At 40.5% G+C, this 21702-nt stretch overlaps 1 protein-coding gene across 2 annotated transcripts in view; it reads left to right on the forward strand.

The window, feature by feature from the left end:
- The window catches only part of LOC115475752 (multidrug resistance-associated protein 6-like), a 104860-nt gene extending 86281 nt beyond the window's left edge, over window positions 1–18579 (forward strand). For both annotated transcript variants that reach the window (XM_030211716.1, XM_030211717.1), the window contains 7 exons: window positions 921–1047; window positions 6172–6273; window positions 8078–8224; window positions 9388–9546; window positions 11451–11617; window positions 13503–13697; window positions 17858–18579. In XM_030211716.1, coding sequence (XP_030067576.1) covers window positions 921–1047; window positions 6172–6273; window positions 8078–8224; window positions 9388–9546; window positions 11451–11617; window positions 13503–13697; window positions 17858–17966 — 1006 coding nt within the window. In that variant the 3' untranslated portion in view covers window positions 17967–18579. The remainder of the gene's footprint in view (window positions 1–920; window positions 1048–6171; window positions 6274–8077; window positions 8225–9387; window positions 9547–11450; window positions 11618–13502; window positions 13698–17857) is intronic.
- The last annotated feature ends 3123 nt before the right edge of the window (window positions 18580–21702 follow it).

The raw sequence follows: 21702 nt of genomic DNA on the forward strand, positions 1-21702 counted from the left end.
CGCAGTGGTGTAGCAGGGGGGGGGCTGCCACCCGGGGCGGGGCGGTTCGCCGTTGCACCACCCCCCCCCCGGGTTCAGCACGATGACACCCCCCCGACCAGCTCCCGCACCCTACCTTTAAAAAGAATATCGGGAGGCGCTGCACCCTGCACATAAAAGAAATGTGGACCGTCGGGTCTGTCCCGCCCTTGCGGAAATAGGAAGTTGCATCAGCGGAGGGCGGGACAGACAGTGAGGGAAGACCCGACGGTCCACATTTCTTTTATGTGCAGGGCGCAGCGCCTCCCGATATTCTTTTTAAAGGTAGGGTGCGGGAGCTGGTTGGGGGGGCTGTCGATTCGCCGAGGGGGGGAGCTGGTAGGGAGCACCTCCCCTCCTGAGCTGACACCCTGGGCGGACCGCCCCTCCCCCCCCTTGCTATGCCACTGGGTGGCCGACAATACCACAGAACAGGAAACTTCACAGTATCCAAAATACACCAAACACAGCAAACGTGACAAAATGAGAAAACTAGACAATGTTCAAGATGTATAAAATTATTACAACATCCAATGACTCAACACGAGTCATGTTTTGGTCACAAAGACCTGCCTCAGGAGTCTTCCAGTGGATTTTTATGAACACTCTACTAATCCGAATACTGCAACAGATTAACATGTACCCTATACACTAAGTAAAGTCTCAGAGCCGAAAGGCTAGTGTGTGAACGCTGCAAGTGGGTGTATATATGGGTGGAGCATGGGTGGACCATGGTGTGGCACTAAGCAAAGTACACAACTTATAGGATGCTATCAGTCATGAGTGTTGCATGGCACATGTAGATATGCTAATACAAAAAAAGGTCTCTCTTCAAAAAAGAAGAGAGTTCAAATGAACTTTTCCTGACAAATTTTCAAATATTTTATTTTCATTGCTTGCAGGTGGTTGGCCACAAACTTGGAATTTTTGGGGAATGTCATTGTACTGCTGGCTGCAATACTTGCTGTGGATGGTAAAAACCATCTGAGCCCAGGGATTGTGGGCTTTTCCGTATCCTATGCCCTTCAGGTACAGAAAATTTGTGACTCCTGTCTACTGATTACGCTTTCATTACTAACTGAATGATGGGGAGTAAAATACTGCTAGTTTCATCCAGAGAAAATGCTACATTGGACACGTATTAGTAGAAACAGGAGGAAAGTAAGTTTAAGGCTGAATAAGTGAATTATTTTCAACTGATAATTCAGTCGCTAATTCTTACTACACTAGATTAATACAATATAATTTTTATGCGTCTTCCTTGAAAGCAACTCGATAGGCTGCAAGAGCTGTGGTAACGGGAATCCGAAGCACAAACAAAGGAGCAACAAACCAAAGAATTACAAGGAGCTTCTACTAACCTATAAATGTACTCACTCTGCTGCTCCCCAGTATCTCTCCACACTCGTCCTTCCCTACACCCCTTCCCGTGCACTCCGCTCCATGGATAAATCCTTCTTATCTGTTCCCTTCTCCATTACTGCCAACTCCAGACTTCGCGCCTTCTGTCTCGCTGCACCCTACGCCTGGAATAAACTTCCTGAGCCCCTACGTCTTGCCCCATCCTTGGCCACCTTTAAATCTAGACTGAAAGCCCACCTCTTTAACATTGCTTTTGACTCGTAACCACTTGTAACCACTCGCCTCCACCTACCCTCCTCTCTTCCTTCCCGTTCACATTAATTGATTTGATTTGCTTACTTTATTTATTTTTTTGTCTATTAGATTGTAAGCTCTTTGAGCAGGGACTGTCTTTCTTCTATGTTTGTGCAGCGCTGGGTACACCTTGTAGCGCTATAGAAATGCTAAATAGGAATAGTAGTAGTAGCTTTCAAGAGTGGAGGCTTCATCTCAGTAATTTATTGATCAGACCCAACACAGTCTGTGTTTCGGCAAAACCGCCTGTGTCAGGGGTCTTGCAAGGGTCACAAAATCCAAATACGTCAATCAAATGGAGAATGGCAAATCTTTAATCATAAAAGGACGTCGACAAACGGCGCAGGTACAAAAAGTGAAAGTGCCTTGCTGTAATGTTGTAGAGTGTTTACCCCTGACGCAGGCGGTGTCGCTGAAATACAGACCGTGTCGGGTCTGATCAATAAAATACTGAGTTGATGCGCCTACTCTTGAAGGCTCCTTTTACTTCTTTGGTTTGTGGCAGTTTAGAATGCAACAATCAAGTTGATTGGGGGGGGGGGGGAGGGGAAGGAAGTACGACCATGTGATGTCTTGTCTGATTCAACTTCACTGGTTGCCATTGCTGGCCAGAACTGAATTTAAAGTTTTAATTTTTATTTTTAAAATTCTTTATGGTTTAAGACCTGGCTATCTAAAAGATTTTGTGGCAATATATACCCCTCACTGAAATTTACGATCTACCCATGATTTGAAATTAATTAGACAATTGAGCAATATCTGTGGATTGGTAGGCACAGATCGATGGGTAAAGGGGCTGAACTATGGAACTCCCCTTCCAAGAGATTTGAGAGATATAAGAAAGTATGTGAAGTTTTGTCATTGTTTGAAAACGTGGCTTTTTACAAAGTATTTGATCATGCAATGAGGTTGTTTTTAAGAGTGAAAGTTGGGGTTTAATATTAGTTTCTAGAGCAGATATTTTTTTTAAAACTTTTGTATGCTAGATATCTATTATGTGGAGAATTTTTTTGAAATATTTTATTCTGTAATCCACCCTGAACTGATGGTTAGGCAGAATATAAGTATAGTATGATGCTAATTTCAGGAAAGTTCATGGCAGGATGTTAACAAGATTAGTTTTAATGAGATAAGAGGGGTTTGAAGCGTGAAGCAAGGTGTAGTGAAATTGGGAATTAATATGCTTTCAAATTTAGGACAACAAAAGAGTCTTACCATTCATTTAAATGGAAGACTGTGAACCAGGATGTGCCATGACAACATGAGGGTAGTTTACTAAAACATTGTCACACGTACAATGCGTTTTAGGTGTAAAAATGGGCTCGTATAAAATTATGTCAAATCTAAAAGTACAGATGGTGCAAACCAGCCTGTACTATTACCGTAAGCGTGCTCAGGGGAGGATATAGGTTGGCGTCACGATTTAGCATGTACTATATAAAATGCACGTGAAGTATTTACCTGTTCTCAAGCAGGTGTTATGTCCACACCTTCAATCTAGGCACTATTACCATTTGATTTCTGCTCATATTTTACAAAGACACACAGGCCACTTTGTATCTTTACAGAATAGCACCAAAATAAGTGCACTCTTGCTCCCTTAACATCCATGTAGGTAATTCCATAAGAGGGCGACTACTTTTAGGCACCATGCCTATCTGTAGGCTATTCTGTAAAGAAAATCAGGGGCTGGATTCAGTAAATGGCATGCAAAGTTAGGCAAATAAACAATCTGCAACGAGTGTGTAGTTATAACAAAGAAACTATCAAACACATCACTCCAATATAGTGTCACACTGGGGATTCAGATCTGAAGGATATAATGTATGAAATTTTAAAACATAGCCTCAGTGTAACAGGGAGCCTGACTTTTATGCTCCACTGTAAATATTACCATCACAGGCTTCCATCACCTTCCGAAAAAAAACCACAGAGAAAAACTCCCAGAATATTTCAAAAATTCTAAAGAAGTGGGGGAAAAGTCTGTGTTTAAAAAACAGAAGGGAGGGTAACACAATTTAACACAATACAGATCCAAATACCCACAACACTAAATCTCACTATCAATATAAATCACCCAAATAGACACTAATTAGCAATCCCTCACTAGATTAAAATCCTCATTCATACAGAGAAGCCTTCCTGCAAATAAAGAAAACTCAAAATAGAGCAAAAACTCTTATAACATTACTAGAATTGCTTAAACTTCCATCCTTACTAATGAATGGATTCTAATTCTGACAAAAAGTAAACTTTACTTAGCTCAGAACATCCAAATTGTCCTGACAGAAGTGCAGCCTCATAGGATTTTCACAGTCTGTGGGGTTTCTCCAAAATTAAAGTGTCCAATTTATATTATCATCCGGGCAAAAAAATGTCCAATTTCCTTGTTTCTCGACAGTAGGAAATCCTTCTGTTTCGCTATCTTCATCAGGAGAAATACATAGCAGTGCATAAAAACTGCTTTACAAATTATCCTACAAAGTTAGGCGCCATAAAGATCCGTGCTAAGACAGCAAAAGGTGTTCAGTACAGAGCACCCTTTGCTTCGTAATATCTAGGTGTGGATTTCATGCCTAACTTTGAGCGCCTAATCTAATTCAAGGGACCTTTTAATTCTAGTGTGGAATATGCAAGTCTAACAATATCTCAAACACTGTCTAATATATTAAATTCATAGATAGTACATACTATCACAGTTTAACCATATTATTCATTCATGGACCAGCATTAGTTTTTAAAACGGGGATCCTCAGCATTTTTAACAGCATACACCATCCAGGAACCATGCCCCAATATAATAATGGTGCTGCTCACATCGTCATTGATCTGCCCGTATGGCTCCTCTATTACGATCTTTTTTTCCAATTTTTTTCTTTTTTTATCAAGAAGTTGTCATATGATTCTCTTTAAATAACCTTCTTCTTAAACCAACATCTTCAGATTCATTTCAAACTTTAGTATTCAAGATATATCTTATAGTATCACTTAGCCTTAAGTGGCTTTAAGCCAGTGGTGTAGCCAAGGGTGGGCCTGGGTGGGCCAGGCCCACCCACTTTGGGCTCAGGCCCACCCAGTAGCAGCACACCTATGCTGATTCCCTAGCCCCACCAGCTGAAAACTCCCAACTACTGTCCCTCCTGCATACCTTGTAAATAGCAGATGCATGCAGGTGAGACAAGGAGAGACCAAATCACCTGTGCGACAGGGAGGGGTTCTTCTGCCCACCCATCTTGAGTCCAGGCCCACCCAAAGTTGGGTGTCTGGCTACGCCCCTGCTTTAAGCAGTGATTTTTCTCCCAATTCAAACCTCTGCCGGATGGTGTATGCTGTTAAAAACTCTGAGGATCCCTGTTTTAAAAAATAATGATGGTCTATGAATGAATAATATGGTTAAACTGTGATAGTATGTACTATCTATGAATTTAATATATTAGACAGTGTTTGAGATAACTTTGAGTGTCAGCATTTATGCCTGCTGAAACCTGGTGTAAATACTGGCACCTAGTGACGTACCTAGCTTGCTTGCCACCCAGGGTGGGTCACCGCTGCGCCCCCCCCCCCCAAGGTGCATCACAGCCTTCTCGAAGTGCATCACTCCCAGAAATGCATCACCCCTACCCCCTGAAAGCACATCACCCCCACCATCCTTCCTCCTAGCAAGGGGGTGCACGGAGCAGTTGTGTGGCTGTCGGCTCTGCCGGTCCCCTGCCCCGACCTTGGTACGCTACTGCTGGCACCCAATGTATGGCAGTTGGGCACACATTTTATAGTATTCTATAACATTGTACTAACTTCTGGGAATGCCCCAAATTTGCCCGTGCTCCTCCCACACCCCTTTGGATTTGCATATTATAAAATGTAGACACAGATGTTACCAAATAGCACCTAGGGCAGATGCTTGCATAACTCCAAATTGATGTCAATTGTCGTTCATAGCTCATTGACTAGGCAATAAAAATCGCCCAAGTTTGGATGGCCTATATAGAATCCAGGGGCAGGTGCCTACTTTTCTTTACAAAATAATAGTATAAGGGGCCAACATTGCGCTTACATTTAGGCACAGCCATGGGCGTGGAATGGGCAGGTTGTAGGCATTCCGAAAAGTTACGCATACTCACAGAGTTCCCAGGGAGGAATGTAGAAAGAGATGAGAGTGGAGAGGTACTGAGGAGCTGCAGAGTGAATGCACTTATAGGTCAATAAGAGGAGTTTGAACTGTATGCAGAAATGGATAGGCAGCCAGTGAAGTGACTTGAGGGGCTACTTAACTGACAAATTACAAATTTAAAGAAACTAATAACTATTAACAGCCTACTTCAGAAATGCAGCCGTACTTTTCATTTTGGCAACAGAAATTGCTGAGACCACTGCCTACTTGCTTCTGTTATAGCCAATTGTCTCCCAACCTCTGCAGTCCCAAAACTCTTTCTGATCTAGTGCATTCAGTATGCTTCCACTTGTCATTGTGGCCAACATTTATGTTGCCTCTTCTAGGTGACCGGCATCCTGAACTGGATCGTGCGCTCTTGGTCAGATGTAGAAAACAACATTGTTTCTGTGGAAAGGGTGAACGAGTACTCAGCAGTGCCAAAAGAGGTAATCACCATCTTCTTCTCGGAAACTTTGTTATCTCGAAAGCTAGCTATGTGAAATATCGTAAGAGTACAATTGGTCCAGTGCCAGTTATCCTTGACCTTGCACCATCCATTGATGTGGTTTATAGGCTTCAAAATTGAAATGAACAGAAGAGATGTTCTAACACAACTACAACTTTCAAGTCACGTGAGTTGTAGGGCAGGAGCTGCACCAATGAGAAAATGGAGCTCAGTGCATGGAAGGACCAAAACGCAATGTAGACAAGAGCCTTAGACCGATGGTGGTCTGTCTAAGCAAACCCAGATAGTTTATCAGCCATGTCATATCACACCCATCAAGACAGCCTCCTGAGCAACTTACAATATCAATACATGATTTATTTGTTTATTTAAACACGTTCTAGCCTACACAATCTAAAGTTCTAGGCAGATTACAATTAATGCTTACATAATACAGGCAACATAGTAGAGGAGTTTAGAAATGACATGCCTAATGTATTAGGGCTGCTACTCAGAGGGTGCCGAAGAACCAATCTGTCCCTGTGCCAGTGGCAATCCTAGGTCGGCTGCCACCCGGGGCGGATCGCTACTGCGCCCCCCCCCCCCCCGGGTGCAGCACAACCCCCCCCCCCCCCCGGCGCAATGACCCCCCCCTCACCGGCGCATCAAGCCCCCCCCCTGGCGCAATGACACCCCCCTCCCCGATGCATCAAGCCCCCCCCTCGGGTGCATTCTTGGCTGCTGGAGGGTGCAGAGAGCAGCCGCGCGCCTGTCAGCTCCACTGGCTCCCTGCTCCCAGGGAGCAGGGAACCAGCGGAGCCGATAGACACATGGCTGCTCTGGGCATCCTCCAGCAGCGTGCACCCGGGGCGGACCGCCCCCACCGCCCCGCCCTTGCTATGCCGCTGCCCTGTGCCAGTTTTATTACTTAAAATGTCACAAGTTGAGAAGGATCAAAGAAGAAAAAGGTCTCAGGCATGTTCTCTGAATAGTATGTTGTTTGTATCTGCTCTCTAAGGGAGTTTTCTGCTTATACTGATTGTTATCGTTTCCTTAAATTCTTTGATCTCTTCTCTCCTCCTCATGAGTAGCATGTATTGATTTTTTTTTTTTAGTATTTATGTTCTTGCTGTTATTCTTCTTACTTCAAGGAATTCTTTTGAATGTATATTTTGAAATTTAATAAAGATATAAATGTTATAAAAAGAAATTATAATTCCTTAAAAGAAAAGCAGTTGCAAAGAGGTCAGCTGCATCTCCCCCTTCCCTTCCCCCGGCACCTCATACAGACCCAAGTAAGGGAGGATAGGACAGGGCGTTTTTTGAGGGAGTACTCGGGGTACTGAGTAGCGGCACCTTTTCCAGTGTCTGCTAAAATTGACCCATGGACCACAAGTTTTAATGAAAGAGCTCAGGCTCAAGACACCAATTCTGCCTCGTCATAGATTCTGTGACTGATTGCAGGGTCCCTGGCTATTGTGGAGTGAGTCCCTCAGTGATCACCCCACCCCTGAAGGCTGGCCTGGCATTTGAGTACCGGCACCTTTTTTGCTAGAAAAATTGCACTGGGATAGGATGATTCTGGAAGAGGATTAGCTAGGATAGTCTGCTATCCAAAAACACTGTGGAACAGGTGGGTCTTAAGACTGGGCTTAAAATTCTCTATGGAGGGCTCTAAGTGCAATGGAAGAGGAAGAGCATTCCACATTTATGCTTGGTGAATCGTCTTTCCTGTACATCTTAGCCTACTAGGTTTCTTACTATTTGGATCATGTTTCACAAAATATCTTTTCCCATTGATGTAGGCTCCCTGGACCTTGGCCATGAATTCTTTAAATAACGCATGGCCAGCTGATGGAAGGATTGAATTTCGCGACTATGGGTTAAAGTATAGGTCAGATTCAGATCTAGTTCTGAAAAATATCAACGTAACAATAAACAAGCAAGAAAAGGTAAGCCAGGTTAAAATTCTCCAAATACTACTGTAGCTTCTGAACTATCGTTCTGATTCTTATGTTAGACCTGAGCTGCAAGCCTCCACTGCATGCACATTTCTCTCATGAATACTCATTGGGGACATCCTGAAAACCTGACCGGCTGGGGTGCCTCCAGGACCAGGTTTGGGAACCATTGCTCTATTCTGTAACAGAATCTGGATGCCCAGATGCTGTTATGGAATTTGTGCTCCAATTTGGCACCCACATTTGGACAATTTTACAACAATGTCCACTCATGTGCAAACTGTAACGTGGTTAAGTTCATGCAAAATTCGTTTGCACGTCATTAGCATAGACTGTTAACTCTAGCCAATTGATACAAATAATCAGCTACCTGGATTAGTTGTGCTGACCAGGGCCATGCATGGATTTTCCACAACATTTTCTGTATAGTGCCGCTGAAAATCGCCACAGACTGCCTGCACTATCCAGATAACACCAGGGCAGTCCAGGAGTAAGAATATAAGGAGAGCCATACTGCATCAGACCAATGGTCTGTCTAGCCCACTATCCTGTTTCCAGCAGTGGTCATTCCAGGTCACAAGTACCTGGCAGAAACCCAATTAATAGCAGCATTCCATGCTATCAATTCCAGGGCAAGTAGTGGCTTCCTCCATGTCCATCTTAATAACAGACTATGGACTTTTCCTCCAGGAACATGTCCAAACCTTTTTTTAAACCCAGACCCAGGGCTGTCCTAAGTCATCTAGGTAGACAGATGCTAGTGCTGAATATTGCACATAGGGAGGAAGTTATCAACATGGGCTACTGTTAAGTCAGGCTATTTTAGCACAGGGTCACATTTTATGCAATGAGATCCTGTATAAAATAACCCAGCTTAATCATAGCCTATGTTGATAACGTTCTCCCCCCCCCCCCCCCCCCCCCACACACACACACACACACATGGTCACTGGTATACCCTTCTATTTAGTACCTTTATCTAGATATTGATTGGCACTGAACATTTAAGTCTCACTTCAAATGCCACATCAGGCCTTTAAATGAAAGGCTGAGTACAGAATCTGAATATTGACCTGAAAGTTTGCTCCAGTACACATGAATTGTACAGTCATTGGCAACTAATTAGAAAAGCCAATCCTTATATCTTGATTCAGATTGGCGTAGCTGGAAGAACAGGGGCAGGAAAATCATCTCTTGTCATGGGCCTGTTAAGACTGGTTGAAGCTGCCAAAGGACAGATCTTGATCGACGGAATAAATATTGCTGAAATGGGTCTGCATGATCTCAGGGGGAAAATTACATTCATTCCTCAGGTAGGCGAGAAGTGAACAAGTCAAAGCATTTGAAATACTGTGTTGGCTTTGTATGAACTGCATTGGCTGCCTGTTGAGGAAAGAATTCTGTTCAAAGCATTATTATTGATACCTAAGGCAATTAAAAAATGAATCAGCATATTACTTATCTCTATTAAAAATCTATCTTCCAAATCATGTATTAAGATCTGAAATAACTGTTCATTTCCACATTCATAGTAACATAGTAGATGACGGCAGAAAAAAACCTGCATGGTCCATCCAGTCTGCCCAACAAGATAACTCATATGTGCTACTATTTGTGTATACCTTACCTTAATTTGTATCTGTCTTTTTCAGGGCACAGACCGTATAAGTCTGCCCAGCACTAGCCCCGTCTCCCAACCACCAGCCCCTTGATTTGTATCTGTTCTAGCTAAATGCTGTCTCCCATTGAATGTACAAATAAGTACAGATATCAAGCAATTTAAAAGACTCTTAAAAAGTCATTTGTTTGCAAAAGCTTATGGTGGCAACATGAATTAGTAATTATTTGGATGCAAGGCATAAGAATAGGCTTCTGTGGAGATAGAAATTAATTTTGTGCTGTGGATGAAATGTGAATATTGAAAAAGAAGGGCAGTTGTATGACATAAGTATGACTGTATTATTAAGCATGTAAATATTTTGGTTTATGCATTTCCCCCCGGATTCTATATAAGGCACTCAAAATTGCACATGCAATTTAATAGAATAAGGAACCAATTAGTGTTAGTAATTGGGTGCTAACAATTCTTGGCATTAATTGGCAACAATTTGGATTTGCATTCGAATCTTCCTATGTGCTACACCATAAAGATGCATGCACCACGCAAATCCTTTCACGTGTAACTGGGAGGGGCATGGCTGAGTCAGGGGCATTCATGTAAGATGTGCGCAGTCTTGTAGAATTTGCAGGATCCACACCTAATTTAGTCATTCATTCATATATTTGTGATCTTGGGCAAGTCACTTAACCCTCCATTGCCTCAGGTACAAACTTAGATTGTGAGCCCTCCTGGGACAGAGAAATATCCAGAGTACCTGAATGTAGCTCACCTTGAGCTACTACTGAAAAAGGTGTGAGCAAAATCTAAGTAAATAAATAAATAAATAAATATTTGAGATTCTACATGGAATGTTGGTACTATTTGAGATTCTACACAGAATGTTGCTAGTGGAGGAGTGGCCTAGTGGTTAGAGCACTGGTTTTACAATCCAGAGGTGGCAGGTTCAAATCCCACTGTTGCTCCTTGTGATCTTGGGCAAGTTACTTAACCCTCCATTGCCTCAGGTACAAACTTAGATTGTGAGCCCTCCTGGGACAGAGAAATATCCAGAGTACCTGAATGTAACTCACCTTGAGCTACTACTGAAAAAGGTGTGAGCAAAATGGAAATAAAATAAATACAAATATTTATATGCTACTTTAAACTTAAGCAGTTTACAGTTACATTCTACAGGTACTGGGGCTCTCACTAGTGGGCTCACAATCTTATGTCTGAGGCTTTACACCAGGTTTCATCTGGTGTAAATCCTCACACACAACTTTTGGGCATGGATCCCAGCACTGTGCACTATTTTACTAACGGTGATCTCAAAGTGCCATTTATAGAATAGCACTCAGCGTGCATTTTTCAGCACCCAAATTTTGGCACCATTTACAGAATCCAACCCTATAGGGTTTTAGATCTATGCTTTATATTTCTAGGTATGCTGCTTAGGTTTAAGCAAGTTATAAATGAATAAATCTAAAGCTGAATCTTCCTAACATAGTGGAAGGGTACCGGGTAAGGAGAGGTTTTATTTAACGAGGGAACAGATAGGTGGTCAGAATGAGGTTCAGTGTCAACATTAACATGTGACTATTCTGGTTTCTATTCCAGGACCCAGTGTTATTTTCTGGCTCTTTGAGACTAAACCTGGATCCCTCACATAGGCGATCCGATGAAGACTTATGGAGAGCTTTAGAACTGGCCCTGCTGAAGGACTTTGTGTCAGATCTGCCTGGGCAGCTGGACTTCCAGTGTTCAGAGAGAGGGGAAAATCTGAGGTGAAATCATGCAAATGTTTGTAGAGCAGGACTGATAAACAAAAGCTCTGATTAAAGGATATCTCACTCTGCAGGTCATTTTCAACCAGGCGGGTACTTTGACCTGCCTAATCAAACTTTATTTACCATAATGATTGTCCAGATGGAGGCTAATTTTATCCATTAAAGAAACAGCCCAGGAATGCAAAAGCTTTATTTACAAATTCTTAATAGACCAGTGTTCATTCAGCCCAACATATTTTGGCATCCTGCCCCTCTCTCACTCTCCCTTTTATATGTAAAGGGTGTAAGTTGGATGTTTTTGGAGGCTTGGTCCAGATAGATTTTTGGATTGTTGAGTGGACCAAGATATAAACAATATATGATACATAATATTGGTAAAAATGCATTTCTTTTTAGGGTTCTTTTTTTTTTTTTAATGAAACAAAGAAAACTTTACCTCCACATCCAGGAGGTACATTTGGGGACTAAATGTTGAAGACCCATTTGCAGCATACGGGAGTGCTGCCAGGTTCATCCCTGTCAGCTTTGTTGTGTCTTTTGCTTTTGTGTCGTTTGTTGAGAGCTTTTGAGGTATCATACCACATATGTGTGGATGACATTCGGGTTTTTTTCTCCCACTGAAGGTTGACATTCCTTCTGTGGCTCTCCAGTTACAGACCATTCTCGATGGTATATCGATCTGAAGGATAACTGGCTTTCGTTAAATGTTGATAAGACTGAATTGCTGTTGGTTGCAGCTGATGAGACTTCTGTATTTCCTTCTGAAGTCTTTATTCCAGAGAAACGTTGGAATTTTGCATCAAGTGCATAATTTGGGGGTGTTTTTGGATTCTAGCTTGTCTTTTATGGCTCAAGTGCAGACTGGTCCAAACTTCTTTAAGTTAATTTGGTAGGTAAGCTGCGCCCTTTGTTGGCGCCTTCAGACTTCCAGGCTGTTTTACAGTCCATGATTTTGAGTGGTTTGGACTACTGCAATATTGCATATCTGGGTTTGCCAGCCTCATGTATTCAAACCTGCATATAGTCCAGAATTCAGCTTTACGGTTGCCGTAGGGTTTGTCAAAATTTGAACGTTACACCTTATTTGATGTCATTGCATTGGTTACCTGTAGACTATCCCAATAAATATAAACTGTTGCTGCTTGTTCATACGTGTTTGTACCAGAACTCTTCGTTGTATTTGCATTCTGGATTGCAGCAGTATGTTCCACCTCGCGCACTGCGCTCCGCAACTACCTGTAGGCTTGAGGTACTGGCCTCTCGCGCTTTCCATCTTGATTGCACAAGAGCATTTTACTGTGGCTGATCCTTTGGAGTGGAATACATTGCCATTCAAGATTCGGCATGACAGAAACCTGGCTTCTTTCAAGCGTTTATGTTTGGCATTTGGATCATCTTGATTGGACTGACAGCCACTATTTTGCCCTGGTGTACTTGTAGCTGTGGCCTTTGTGAAGATTGTTTTTATTGTTGGGGGTGTTTGTATTTACAATTATTATTATTTATTGCACATTCCCCCACCTATAGGTTTGTTAACGTTTTCATTTCAGGATATTAGACACTGTTAGTAATGTGTAGTGATAGGGAAGGGAAGAAAGAAGAAGAAGATTAGGGTAGTTGTAGAGTTGCATGTTCATAATTGAGTGGGTTGGTGAGGTGACTTAGTGAGGCTATTGGTTCTCATTGTAGGCCTTGTTGAAGAAGAATGTTTTGCCTGTTCCTCACTCTGGACAAGGGCGGATTATAAATAATGGGGCCAGTATTCAGACTGTGAGAGCCCCTTTTTCCTAGATTAGACATTTCCAATTATTCCCATGACTTTATATGGAAAATTGCCCTCGCTGTGTCTTACATTTTACCAAACTCTTTATTTCCTTTGCAGTGTTGGTCAAAAGTATCTTATTTGCTTGGCAAGAGCATTTCTCCAGAAGAGCAAAATAGTAGTTCTAGATGAAGCAACAGCAGGTGTAGATCTTGAAACTGAAGATCTCATTCAATCAGTCATCAAGAAGCAATTTGAAGACTCTACTATTCTAACAATAGCACATCGCATCAATATCTTAATGGATTGCACACGGTAACTCTAATCTCCAATATTATTACAAAATTTTAAAAATACTGTTTCAAATACAGCTCTAAGGCAAGATACGCATGTATGATACATCTGGACAAGCTGTTGGATTTCATGGTTTTGACTTACTGTACGGAAAAAAAGAACTGCAGAGTCGACAAAAGCGGCTGGAGATCTTTTATTGAGAATTCTTCAAAATGACTTGACATGGAACGTGTTTCAGCGACAGGACATGCGTCAGGAGTCTACAAATATGTAGAAATACCATGTAGTACATTAAAATATATTTTTTTAAAAACTGTATATAAAACATATGGATACACAACGTTAAAGACATAACATGCAAAATAATACAAATTTATAGTTGAGAATCAAAGAATTTGCAAGCACTTGTCTTCAATTTTATCTTTTACTGGCTTGCACCATACGAGTCCTTTTTGATATTACTTCGCATATGCCTCATTACGTGTATACATATGTTTGTGATATTGGATACCTTCTATGGTGCAATAGAGATGGATTTGATATATTTTGATGGCTCTCATTCTTTTTGCCAGGTTCATTTCATATATGATATAGATCTAGTTTATCTCTAGATCTATTTTTATTGTGACCATCACAGGTATGTGGCCCAAAAGTTCTCACCACAAATATTATTTTGTTTTTAATCTTCTTATATGTAACCGTATTTATTTCTTAGTAACTTTGATTGTATGCATGGCTAGACTCCTGACGCAGGCCCTATTGCCGAAACACAGTCCGTGCAGTCATTTCGCAGAATTGTCAATAAAAAATCTCCTGTCATATTTTCTTTGCTGTTGATTTTTTCCACTTGTTTGCCTTGGTGTGGTGTGTGAAATCTTGTTTGCTTTTTCCTGCTTAATTTACTGTACCTGATTGCCTGATAGTATAACCGGCGGTAATTAAACTCTGGAATTTGTTGCCAGAGAATGTGGTGAAGGCAGTTATCTTAGCAGAGTTTTAAAAAGGTTTGGACAGCTTCCTAAAGGAAAAGTCCATAGACCATTCTTAAGTGGACTTGGGCGAAATCCACTATTTCTGGGATAAGCAGTATAAAATGTTTTGTACTTTTTTGGGATCTTGCCAGGTATTTGCAACCTGGATTGGCCACTGTTGGAAACAGGATGCTGGGCTTGATGGACTTTTGGTCTTTCCCAGTATGGTAATACTTATGTATGTACTTAAGAATGTCATTCTTTAGATAAGAGAGAGAGATTAAAGACATCATTCATTCTAGAAACAGCCACTAGATAGACAATTCAGTAGAAGAAAGTGCAGGCACAAATCTTCAAATCCTGGTGGTCCACATTGCTCTAAAGATGCAAGCCAAAAGCCTCTTTAAATAGGTAAGTTTTCAGGCCCACTTTAATTTTTTTTTTTTTTTTTTTTAACGAAAGCTCCAGCCAGAGCAAGGCTGGAAGAGCATTCCTGGAGTAATGGCACAGTGACAGGTGGAGTCAAATCTCACAAGGAAGACTGAGGGGACACAAACAATGGTCATTAAGCGAGCATAATACCCTAGCAGGAGTACATGGAATGATGAGAGTTGACGGGTAGGGGTACCATTATGTAATACTTTATGAGTATTTTAAACTGACTACAATACTGTAATGGGAGCCTGTGAGGACAGATAAAGAGAAGATTACTGCATGACAAAATTCAAAGGTCTATGTTCTAAACAGTTTGAATACACTGAAGGAGGGAACAATTGAAGCCCAAGTAGACTCTGTTACAATAGTCCAACTGCAAAGTTATCAATGCGTGAAGGAGTTATCTGAAACAATGCTTCTTTGCAAAGGATCAATCTTTGTGTTTACTTTGGTTAATCCCAGCAGGAGGTGAGGTATACAAGTATACTTAGAATATTTTCATTAGTGTCAAAGATATTTTATTATGGTCATACTGTCACTATTGGCTTATGTCCATACACTTGCGGTACATCATTTTGAATGCATTTCCTCTACAAGGTGATACATAAATCTAAATTAATGCAGGTCTTGGAACAACACAAGCCAATGAAAAAGTAACTGAAATATACTTTTCTAGAAAAAAGTATTTGTGCCTGCAATCCAATAACAAATTATGCCAAGCAATCTCTTCTTTGGGTCAATAAACATTCGTAGATAGTGGTAAGAGCCTGGGGTAACATTCAACAGAGTTTTTCTTAAGCACTAGTTGCGGTAGTCGAAAACTATTTGGATATTCTGTGCCACTCTCTGGATGGTGGCTGTGCTAAATATCCCTATCAGGTTGTCAGTGCCGGAATTTATCCAGATAATGACAACACTGAGCCTGCTGTCTGGATAATTTAGAACAGCCTTGTGTCCTAAGTTCTCCAGAGTGCAGCTGAATACCGAAACCACCCTAATTCCAGCTGACCTCTGCAACAGTACAATCCGGATAGTACCAAGACAGTCTGTAAAAGCGCCAACATAGCTGTGCTGAATATCTCCACGAGTAGCACTTATATCTGAATAAACAGGCATGGTAATCTTCAAAAGTGCTTTTGGATATTAACTTGCAAGAGTTTAGCCTATTTTGAGTCTTTGGGGGAAATGCTTAGTATATCTGGTTCTAAGTGAACATTTCTTCGTTAATCATCTATTGGCAGTTAATAAAACAAGTGAGCAGATTACAGACATAAGAAGCCTGCTTTTCAGAGAAAAACAAACAATTGTGCCTGTGCTCTGTCGAGCATCAAAATATAACAAAATGTTTATACACACATGAATACAAGTGTATTGCTTCTTCAGCTTATTGAGAGTGGAGTAGTCTCATATGTAACACACGATAAAGATTATTTGATTTTTCACCCAATGACTGGGTGTATTATCTGTGTGTATTGTCTAATCATTGACTGAACCTCCACCACCCTTTGCTAATCTTATATATAAAGATATATTTCTGTTTGTCAATATGCTAACATCTAATTTTATGTAGCACTTAGCTTGAACAAGTTGGTGCTCTTAAAACCCCGACAGGTCCCCGTTTCGTGGTTACTTTCTCAAGGGGGAGTCACCAGTTCAAGTAACAGTCTCAAGTGCAACTGCAGCATTACAGAGTAATGCACTTGAGACTGTTACAGAGTAATGCTGCAGTTGCACTTGAGACTGTTACTTGAACTGGTGACTCCCCCTTGAGAAAGTAACCACGAAACGGGGACCTGTCGGGGTTTTAAGAGCACCAACTTGTTCAAGCTAAGTGCTACATAAAATTAGATGTTAGCATATTGACAAACAGAAATATATCTTATATATAAGATTAGCAAAGGGTGGTGGAGGTTCAGTCAATGATTAGACAATACACACAGATAATACACCCAGTCATTGGGTGAAAAATCAAATAATCTTTATCGTGTGTTACATATGAGACTACTCCACTCTCAATAAGCTGAAGAAGCAATACACTTGTATTCATGTGTGTATAAACATTTTGTTATATTTCAGAGAAAAACAGCATTCAAAATTAATTAAGGCAGCGAGCAAAGCCATTATGAGTGAAGTCTGTCACAGGTAGGCACATTGCAAGAGATATTATATTTTTACTCATTAATTCTTTAAGCAGATAAGAACATAAGCACCGCCATACTGGGAAAAGACCAAGGGTCCATCAAGCGCGGCATTCTGTCTCCAACAGTGGCCAATCCAGGCCTCAAGAACCTGGCAAAAACAAAAATTTAAATTAATAATGTTCAATGGACTTTTCCTTCAGGAATCTGTCCAAACCCCCTTTAAACTCAGCAATGCCAACTGCTGTCACTACATTTTCCGGCAACGAGTTTCAGAGTCTAACTACGCGCTGAGTAAAGAAAAACTTTCTCCTATTTGTTTTAAATCTACCACGTTCTAGCTTCATCTTATGTCCCCTGGTTCTATGAATTTGCTGCATACATCAGTATGACTGCAATTTAGTCGCAATCAGTATATGTAAGGTGCCAGCATTGGGACAGGATAAAGCAAGAACCCAGAAAGAGAATGGTTTATTTGAAGATATTGTCTCAGGCAGCTCTAAGGTTTTTTCCTTTCAACTTCTCTTTCAGTTCTAAAAGACATCCTGAACAAATTTTAACAATCGTTGTTTTCACATGTCAGCATAGTTCTTTTAACATTGACAAAGCAGTTCTATCCCTATTTCATTGTTTGCAGGATTTTAGTTCTGGAAAATGGCCAAATTGCAGAATTTGATACACCAGGCAACTTAATAGCCCAGAAGAAGACATTCTACAAACTGGCAGAGGAGTCAGGTCTTGTGTGACTGTGAAGGCCCCAAATACACTATAAATACTTATCTGAAGGAATACAGGATTCTTCTGTGATTGTTCCACCTTGCAAGGAACAAGAACTTACTCACAGTTTGGACTGAAGCTATACAATTGGAGAAACAGGTAGTCTGAATTAAAATACTAGGTCTCAAGTTGCAGCCTCCCACTTGTAAAGATCAAATCAGAGTCTTCATTGGAAATACTTATGTAGGGTTTTCTTTTTTTTTTTTAATTTTTGTGTGGTTTTGGGGGGGGTGCATCACCGTCACCTTTTCCCATTCCAGTCCACTTATGATATGCCTAAACTGTACTCTGAAGGGGCACAATTGTAGGAATGTAAGAGTATTTGTTTCTAAAGTTTTCAAGCCTTGGCATGAATGGTAATGGTGGTTTTAGTTATGTGGATACCTGGTCCATTTGGAAAATGGATCAAAGGCCCCAATTTATTTTACACTAACCATCAAAAAATTATTAAAAGATATCACTTTTCAGTCACATTAGTGGCATGGGTTAGACTGTGATGGTCTCTTCCAATGGGCTAGATTTCTGCCAACAAAAACTTTGGGGTCTATTTACAAAGACATTTCCCTCTAGTCTATGGCTATGCAAAAAGACCTTGATGAAAAGATACAGTGTATATTAATTTCTTGGTTCAGTTTAAAGGCAGGTGAAAACAGCACACTGAATATATTTCAGAAGCATCTATATCTGATAACTAAGCAATGTCATATTCCAGTTTAACATTCATGAAAATACAGGAAGTGAAAAAGATATTTACAAATTATGCACCAGGCTGCGGACCAGAGTTCCAATCCCACTGCTCATTGTGCTCTTGGACAAGTCTCTTAGCCCTCCATTGCCCTCAGGTAGAAACTTAGATTGTGAGCCCTCTTGGGACAGGGAAATACCTAATGTACCTGAATGTAATTCACCATGAGCTACTGCTGAAAAAGGTGTCAGCTAAATTCAAATAAAAATAATATATGTGAAACAAGTAAATAACACACCCTGAAATAAATCATTTCAATTCAAAATTCATCAAGAAAAAAGAAGTTAAACTTTGGAACAATTTCTTAAGGACTCAGCCAAGGCAAAACAAGAGGGCCCCTTGTCAGAGTTTTGGGTTTATGCTTTGAGGCTATGGGCCACTTTGAAGATTTTTAACGTGTCTACATGGAAATACAATGAAAGTAATCAGAGAGAATTTTTCAGTCCTATATTTCATGATTTTCAGGAAACTGTTACAAATGACTGATGTGGAACTGACTCGAGTGGACATATGTTTTTTTTTTTGGGGGGGGGGGGGAGGATTGTTAGTTAACATCAGTGTTGGGTTTTTTTAATGGTGTTTTTTTTTCTCCTTTCACATTCAAGTTGTTTTCCACCCTTGTTTTTCGACACAGATGGAAGCCAATCATTGAATCCCCATAGAGGTTTTGTTAAAAAGTTTAAGACTCTCCTTGGGATGGTCGAGGCTTCAACTTGCTTAAATTATAATTAATATCCTCACCTTGTGCCGACTTTAACAGTTCTAAGAGCAAAGTAATTTTGTTGAGTTTTAGTGAACGGTAGCACATAGCCATTAATATGTTTCTAATACAAAAAGAAAATAGTCATTTTTATGGCTGTGTAAAATGGCCTTAAGTATGGGAAAAAAAACATGTGCAAGAGTTCGCTAAGGCCACTTTTTTTTTACTGCAGCTTAATTAAAGAAGCCCTTAGTTTTTAGTGCGTCACTTCTCCAGTATGTGGTTGGCACATTCCAACTTCTTTAAAAGCATAAAATAAGGAAAGCACTGAAGCGTAACAGTCTTAATCTTACACAGTCAAACCAACCAACCTATGCTGTGCTACCCTGATACAAACTGTTGAAGACAATATAAATATATAGGTTACTTTTCTATACCAATACATAGAATCAGGCTAATCATGTATTTATAGTGGAGTGAGTCTTCAAAAATATTTATAATTTTGCTCATGCTGGGGCTTAATTAGGAGGCAGTGTCCATAGTGTATTTACATATACCGCCTCAGTTGTATGCAAACCTCTTTAATGCATATTCATTGTGGATATCCTGAAAACCTATAATTTCCCGGATAACCTCTGGAACCTGTTTTAAAATTCAGTGTTACATTGGCCACCCTCCAATCTTTCGGTACTATGCTCGATTTTAAAGATAAATTACATATTACTAACAATAGTTCTGCAAGTTCATTTTTCAATTCTATCAGTACTCTGGGATGAACACCATCTGTTCCATGCGATTTGCTACTCTTAAATGTGTCAAATTGCCCCATTACATCTTCCCGGTTTACAGAGATTTCATTCAGTTTCTCTGACTCATCAGCTTTGAATACCATTTCTGGCACCGGTATCTCTCCCAAATCTTCCTCAATGTAGACCGAAGCAAAGAATTCATTTAATCTCCCCACTATGGCTTTGTCTTCCCTGAGTGCCGCTTTTAGGGTCATCTAGCAGTCCAACTGATTCATTTTTTCCGGCTTCTTGCTTTTAATATACCTAAAAAATCTTTATGTGTTTTTGCATCCAACGCAGGATGAAGCTGAAAGGGAATAGTCTCAAAAGTAACCTGAGGAAATACTTCTTCATAGAAAGGGTGAGAGCATTTTCCATCTCACAGATAGGCTGCAGAGAATACCTTCTCCTGCTTTAGACTTAGCCCCGCCCACCCCTAGAGTGACATGTCTTATATAACCTCCCTATCAACCCACTCATTACTTTTACCTCACCCATTTCTATTCTTCTATCACCTTCTCCCACTACTCCAACCAGAGTTACACCTAATCACACTGACCACCCTTCAACATCTTCAGTCCTTCTGTGACTGTTCTCTTGTGCTTGACTGCTTAAATACTTTAAATTTAAATGCTTTACTTTTTGTCTATTAGATTGTAAGCTCTTTGAGCAGGGACTGTCTTTCTTCTGTATTTGTACAGCGCTGCGTACACTTTGTAGCGCTCTAGAAATGTTAAATAGTAGTAGAACAACCTCCTAGTGGAGAAGACAAAAATTGCATCTGAATTCAAGAAAGCTTGGGACAAGTACATAGCACCTCTAAGGGAGAGGAAGCCATAGTAGCAGATGGCATAGATGGGCAGAATGGATAGGCCATATGGCTTTACATGCCTTCATTTTTCTCTTTCTACAAACAAAAATATCCAACCATCCACATACTCCCCATGAAGCCATTGGTATATTAAGTAAATAACCTGGTGCCTAAAGAAACTCTTCTTGCTATTCTAAGTCACTCTTGTGGCCCTGACTACAGTATAGTACAGTGGCCTCAACGTGATTTGACTGTTAGTGAAGGAACTGGAATTTGAGCCCTGTTTTTCCTTGGTTCTTAGGCAATTCCCAATAAAAGCAATACTGTCTAAAACAATACAGATTATGCATGCTGGTTGGTAACTGCTGCTCTGATAGGATAAGAACATTTTCCTGATACACTTGGCCAAGTGACTACATCACAATTTTTGTTTTTAAACCACCACCAAAAGTTATGACATTTAGATCAGGGCAGTTAAAGGAAGAGTTTGCTAACATTTAAAGACAGTATTGTTTCATAAAGAAGAGAGATGTGGTAGCCATGTTAGTCCATTCTTAAAGGTTATCAATAGAAATCAAACAAAATAAAACATGGAAAAGAAAATAAGATGATACCTTTTTTATTGGACATAACTTAATACATTTCTTGATTAGCTTTCGAA

Source organism: Microcaecilia unicolor, chromosome 8 (assembly GCF_901765095.1).
Source record: "Microcaecilia unicolor chromosome 8, aMicUni1.1, whole genome shotgun sequence".
NCBI classification, from domain to species: Eukaryota; Metazoa; Chordata; class Amphibia; order Gymnophiona; family Siphonopidae; genus Microcaecilia; species Microcaecilia unicolor.